General features: G+C 55.8%; 2 protein-coding genes across 2 annotated transcripts in view; one reads left to right on the forward strand and one right to left on the reverse strand.

Moving 5' to 3' along the window:
• Positions 1 to 12: 12 nt before the first annotated feature.
• On the forward strand, positions 13 to 3496 carry MLST8 (MTOR associated protein, LST8 homolog (S. cerevisiae); the record flags this gene model as incomplete). The annotated part of the gene is made up of 5 exons (XM_009878247.1): positions 13 to 87; positions 1887 to 2039; positions 2165 to 2289; positions 2701 to 2864; positions 3378 to 3496. Coding segments are annotated over 5 exons (636 nt in total), but the record flags the coding sequence as incomplete, so codon positions are not given.
• An 818-nt stretch (positions 3497 to 4314) lies between these two features.
• The window catches only part of BRICD5 (BRICHOS domain containing 5), a 3591-nt gene continuing 2444 nt past the window's right edge, over positions 4315 to 5461 (reverse strand). The window contains exons 5-6 of the mRNA XM_009878259.1: positions 4867 to 5020; positions 4315 to 4409 (exon numbers count right to left, since the gene is read on the reverse strand). Coding sequence (XP_009876561.1) covers positions 4315 to 4409; positions 4867 to 5020 — 249 coding nt within the window. The remainder of the gene's footprint in view (positions 4410 to 4866; positions 5021 to 5461) is intronic.

The raw sequence follows: 5461 nt of genomic DNA on the forward strand, positions 1-5461 counted from the left end.
CTCTGTTGCAGGTCTCGTAACCTCCAGTGCCAGCGGATTTTCCAGGTGAACGCTCCGATTAACTGTGTCTGTCTGCACCCCAACCAGGTGAGTGCTGGCTCCTCTGTGATTTCCCAGGTCCTGCCTCACCGTGGCTCCTCTGGGGAAACCAGAGGGGGTTATACCGGCAGGTGCAGCAAAAGATCTGCGGGCTGGCAGGGCAGGGTGCCCTTCCTGGTGGCCCAGACCTGCGAACTTGTGGTGGTGTTGCTGGGAGTGAGCAGATACCATGGGCTCATGTCGTGCCTGCGGCAGACGGCCGTGCTGTGGCCCTGGGGGTTTTGTCCCCCAAGCTCATTTCTGTTCGTGCTGATTACTTGGTGGCTGTTGCAAAGAGACAGCGCAGCAGCTGTGCTGGGCCTCGCATCCCACAGGAGGGAACGTTCCTTTGGGGCCAAGAGCATACCCAAAGGGCTGTGATGGGAGTGGGATTGGTGGGCACGGGGTGGGCTGGGAAGCTTGAGGGTGGCACTCCTGCCAAGAAAAAACATCTCGGGGCTCGTGGGCCCCTTTACCTTCAGGACTTCAGTCAGGTTTGCTCACCAGTTGGTTCAGAAGCTGTTGATGATCAGAGGGACGGCCGGGGATTGAGGAATGCGGGTGAAAGGGAGCGCGGTGCATTAGAGGGCACGGCAGCGAAATCAATAGCGATCACTGCGGCGTCCGTAACCCGTCTGGTCCGTTGTGTGTTCCCAGTGCTGCAGGGTTTGTTTGCAGACGTGGCGGTGCAAGCCCTTTTTTTCAAAAAGCTGAGTAATAGAAACGTTACTTTGCGTTTTAATTTTGCAAGTCTGGAATTTCAGATCGCATTCGAGATCAGTTGTCAGGACCAGACTTTACCCAGATGCTGCTTTAGTGTCGGCACTGTGAGAACGTATTAGGTGAAAACAAATATTGTTGTACGTAGTTCTTACACGTGAAATAATCACTAACCAAGATGCTGCTGAGTTGCAGGAGGAGCACTGTTTAGTGAGCAGAACGCAGTTGGGCAGCCCAGAGGTGGTGGCGTTTGTTCGGAGAGCTTCACGGCGTTGCAATTCCCTGCTGCAGTGATGCCGATGCAGTGATCCGAGAGAGATTTGTCACAGCCGGGGTGAAGCCGCAGCGGCTTTTGCAGCGGCACTTACACCTGCTGAGAGGGGGCTGAGGCGTCCAGAAGAGGCTTCTGTGCTAAATCTATCGAGTGACGGTTGCCTTCGTCAGAAACAGGCCTCTGCTCACGGTTGCAGGATTAGCTGCGCCTGATGACCTGATCTCCTCTAGGGATTCTGCTAAAATTATGGACAGCGCAAGACTGTCGATAAAAGCCCTGGGTTTAGTGGAGAGCCGCCAGCATTGTCTTCTGGTCTGAGCACGGGATTGGAGCCAGGACTCCTGCCCTTCAGCTGGCTCTTGTCCTTCCCTGGAGAGCGGGAGAGAGAGAAATCCATTTAAGCTTGTGTTTTCCAGATATCTGTACACTCTTGAGTGCTTCGGTTGTTCGCCGGCCAACTCGCGTCTTAATGTCCGCTCCTCAGACGTGCCGAAAATCATTTGGCTGCTGAGGATGTTGTTTGTGGCTGTGGCTCAGTTTTGGAAACCAGGCAGTCGCTGTCTGCTCTGAGGTTTATAAAATTAGCAAACGCTTCTGTGAAGGTAAAAAATGCAGAGGGTAACGTGAGACGAGTGCTCTGCTTGCTCTCAGTGCACAGGAGCCGGCGGTGGGAGCTCTGGCACAGCCCAGCTGGGCAGTAATGAGGCAGAACAGGAGCCTGGTACCTCAAACCAGAGCAAGGCTCCACGGGTGATTCACGGGCATCGGCTGGAGGGGTTCTCCTCAGAGAGATGAGGCTGCTCTTCCCTCGCAGGCAGAGCTGATCGTGGGTGATCAAAGCGGTGCCATTCACATCTGGGACCTGAAGACCGACCACAACGAGCAGCTGATTCCAGAGCCCGAAGTCTCCGTGAATTCGGTTCACATCGACCCTGATGCCAGTTACATGGCGGCTGTGAACAGCTCGGTGAGCGCCGAGGGCCTCGGGTGGGATTGACGGCCCTCCGGTGCTGGGGTCAGACGTGGAGAGTCTGAGCTGCTTTTGGGGGGGCGACTGCCGGCCCAGCCACAGATCCCCTTGTCTCACCGCAGGGAAACTGCTACGTGTGGAACCTGACGGGCGGCATCGGCGAGGAGGTGACCCAGCTGATCCCCAAGACTAAGATCCCGGCGCACAACCGCTACGCCCTTCAGTGCAAGTTCAGCCCCGACTCCACGTGAGTGCGTGCCGGCCCCTCGCCTACCCGTGATGGGAGCAGACGGTCCTTCCGGGGCCTGCAGAGGCCAGCTGTGCCTCCAGATGTTGGGCGCCGCTGGCCCCGCGCTGCCCTGCAGGTCCCCGTGGAGGAGCCGGGACATGCTGGCGCTGGGTTGCTGGTTGCGCTCCGTGATCTTGGCGAGCTTTGCAGCCACGAGCTGTTCTCACGGCTGGTCTCTGGGAGCGCAGTGGTGAACTCGGAGTCTGTTCAGCTTGAATCTCGTAAGGCAAGATGATACAGGCGTAAAGAAATCTGAGTACGGCCAGCGCAGGTCTCAGGTTCAATCCTGTTCCAGGCCCACGTTAACGAGAGGCGCTCAGGCACGCAACGTGACTGATCGGGTTGCCCTCGTGTGTCTCTTCCTTGCAGGCTCTTGGCTACTTGTTCTGCAGATCAGACGTGTAAGATCTGGAGGACTTCAAACTTCTCTCTGATGACAGAGCTGAGCATTAAAAGCAATAACCCAGGGGAGACGTCTCGGGGCTGGATGTGGGACTGCGCCTTCTCTGGGGACTCCCAGTACATCGTCACAGGTGAGGCGCTGCTGCTCCTCGGGCTGCTGCTCGGTTTGGCCTCTGTGAGGCCCTGCAGGAGCACATGACTCTCAGTTTCTCTAGCTGGGATGTTGCCAAACCCTCATGCACCAGCGTGTGTTAGGAGAGCACCCAGCCTCATGCCCACAGTGTGCTCTGTTAACTCCCTCAAGTGTTCTGCCTGCGCTGCAGCAGGGCGTCTGTCTAAAACTGGGGGATGATCCTCGTGTGTGCAGCTTATTTCAATGTCACTTGCAGGACAATAGTCGCTTCAAAACATACGTGTTGTCATTTCCACAGTGACTTCTCGCCAAGATAGTTAAAACCCCAGGTAACACAGAAACACACCGAGCTTCTTACTCAGCACAGCTCCCTCGCTGGGCATCGCCAGCCCTGACAACTGTGTTGAATGAAGCAAGAGAAAAGTCTTTCTTGTAATAAAAATCCCCAAACAAAACAAGGTGTACAGGGTAATGCCATCTATCCCATGGCTCTTTTCCCTTTCTGTCCCAGCCTCCTCTGATAACCTGGCCAGGCTTTGGTGTGTGGAGACAGGAGAGATCAAGAGGGAGTACAGCGGCCACCAGAAAGCAGTCGTCTGCCTCGCTTTCAACGACAGCGTGTTGGGCTAACGGTCGCGTTTGGAAGGAGAGGACCTCTGCTTGTTTTCCCTCGTGCTGCAGCGGCGAGCATCCTCCCTGGGGCCTGAGACGTGCATTTGTAACCGTCTCCTCCTCTGACAGAGGGGGCTTGGTCTCTGGCAGAAGCTGCTGCACCTGCCTGCAGCTTCAGCTCTGAGCAGACCCTTATGGAAACACGTGAGGCCTCTGAGGGAGGCTACCGGGACAAAAGGGAACGGGAAGGGGGGGCCACAGTCCCGCCGAGGGGAGCTGGTATGGTTCAGCTGGAGGAATCCCTGCGGCATCGGCTGCTGACAGCTTTGTGATGTTCTTGTAACCCGAAGTGGGGAAAAGAGAGTACAAAAATCAGCCTTTCTGAACGATGGAAGAGGCTGAGCAAAGAGAGGAGAGGCAGCTGTTTTCTTGGTTTGCATTCCTTTATTCAAAGTGTATTTCACAGACCGACGTGGAGAGCTCTGCTCTTTTAAAGCCAACCGCCCCAGCAAACTGAGTGACGTTGTGCTGAACGGGGCGCGTAGCCATGAAACACGAGCTGCTGCATGCGATTCCTCTAGGCCTGGATCTCCTAACACCTACGGGCAAGGTGCAGCCCTGGGGCCTGACTGCAAATAAAGTGTCTGTACTGACAGTGCTGAGCAGAGTCCTGTTCGTTCTTCTAAACTCTCCTGAACTGCAGCGTGAAATCAGCGGAAGATTTGGGTGAGGGCATGAGGGGGGGGATATGTTACCTTCCTTGCTGAAATCAGAGGCTTTTCAGGAATCCAGTTCAAGTATGTAGGGCAGCGAGAGGGCAGCTGCAGCTGCAGGAGTTACTCGGGGAGGTAATAGAAGCAGATAGACACGCAAACGTTGCTTGGAAAACAGATGTCGATGCAAAGGTAGATCAGTCGCTGCTTCCCTGGACCTGCCAAATGAACAAGGACACGAGCGAGGTGAGAGGAAGGCTTCTGCAGTCCTGCAGCTCCCTGGGGAGCCAGACAAGTGGAAACCCTCAGGGAATGACCTTTCTCATTAAATCTGGAGTAAGAGCAGAACGAGAGCTCGGCAGGCTGCTTTGGGTGAAGCTGAAGGTGACGAGCGTTAAGCTGACAGCGTCGCAGGGGACTGCTCTCGTGCTGTGCAAGCTGGCTGTGCTGCTCGGGGCTGTTCCCAGCCAGCACCGTGGGGCGCTGCAGGTTGTGGGTACGAGCCAGCACTTGGTGATCGCTCAGCAAAGGTTTGAGACTGAGCTAGAGGGACCTGTCCCTGTCCTGGGCCTTGGCAGCCCGTCCATCAGCTTTTGTGCAGCAGAGCCTGCTCCTCTCAGAGGTACCAGAAACAATCGCGCTTCCCTGCTCTGCGAAGGGCCACGTACAGCTTACCGTCCCTTCTCCTGACCCAGAAGATGGCTCTCTGCTCACACAGGGTCTGGACAGCTTCCCCCAGGCTTTCGGGGTCCACCTGCTCTCCCGTCAGAATGCCCAGGAACTCCCGGTAGTACTTGGTCTGGTTGTTCTGACGTAGCAGCTGATCAGCCTGAAAGAAACGTCCCTGTTAATTCCTCTGGGTTAAACCCTGCCCATCGCTTCCCGGCTGGGAGCGAGCAGCAGACGAGGGACAAGGAGCCCCCGAGGAAATGGAAAGCATGGGCCAGGGGTGCAAAAAAAAGGGTCTTTCTGTCTGCTTGAAACAGAATCTGTCCTTCTCCCATGCCCCCATTACCATTTTGTTCAGAGGGTCCGTATACATGATTTACTCCAACTCTCTTCCCTGTGAATTGCTAACAAACCCCCTTTGTTTTTTTAGTTCCCTGGATTTTTTGAGCAGGTAACAGAACCCAGTGGGAGCGGGTCCTGTGAGAGCCCTGCTATTCACCTCTGCGGGACGGTTCCCCCTTCCCCAACCCGCAGCTCTGCTGTTTCTCACACAAGATCGGGTATCGGTGAAAACGGGAGTTGTTGCTCCGAGCTCGGCTGA

Source organism: Apaloderma vittatum, unplaced genomic scaffold (genome assembly GCF_000703405.1).
Source record: "Apaloderma vittatum isolate BGI_N311 unplaced genomic scaffold, ASM70340v1 scaffold25050, whole genome shotgun sequence".
In the NCBI taxonomy this organism is placed as follows: Eukaryota; Metazoa; Chordata; class Aves; order Trogoniformes; family Trogonidae; genus Apaloderma; species Apaloderma vittatum.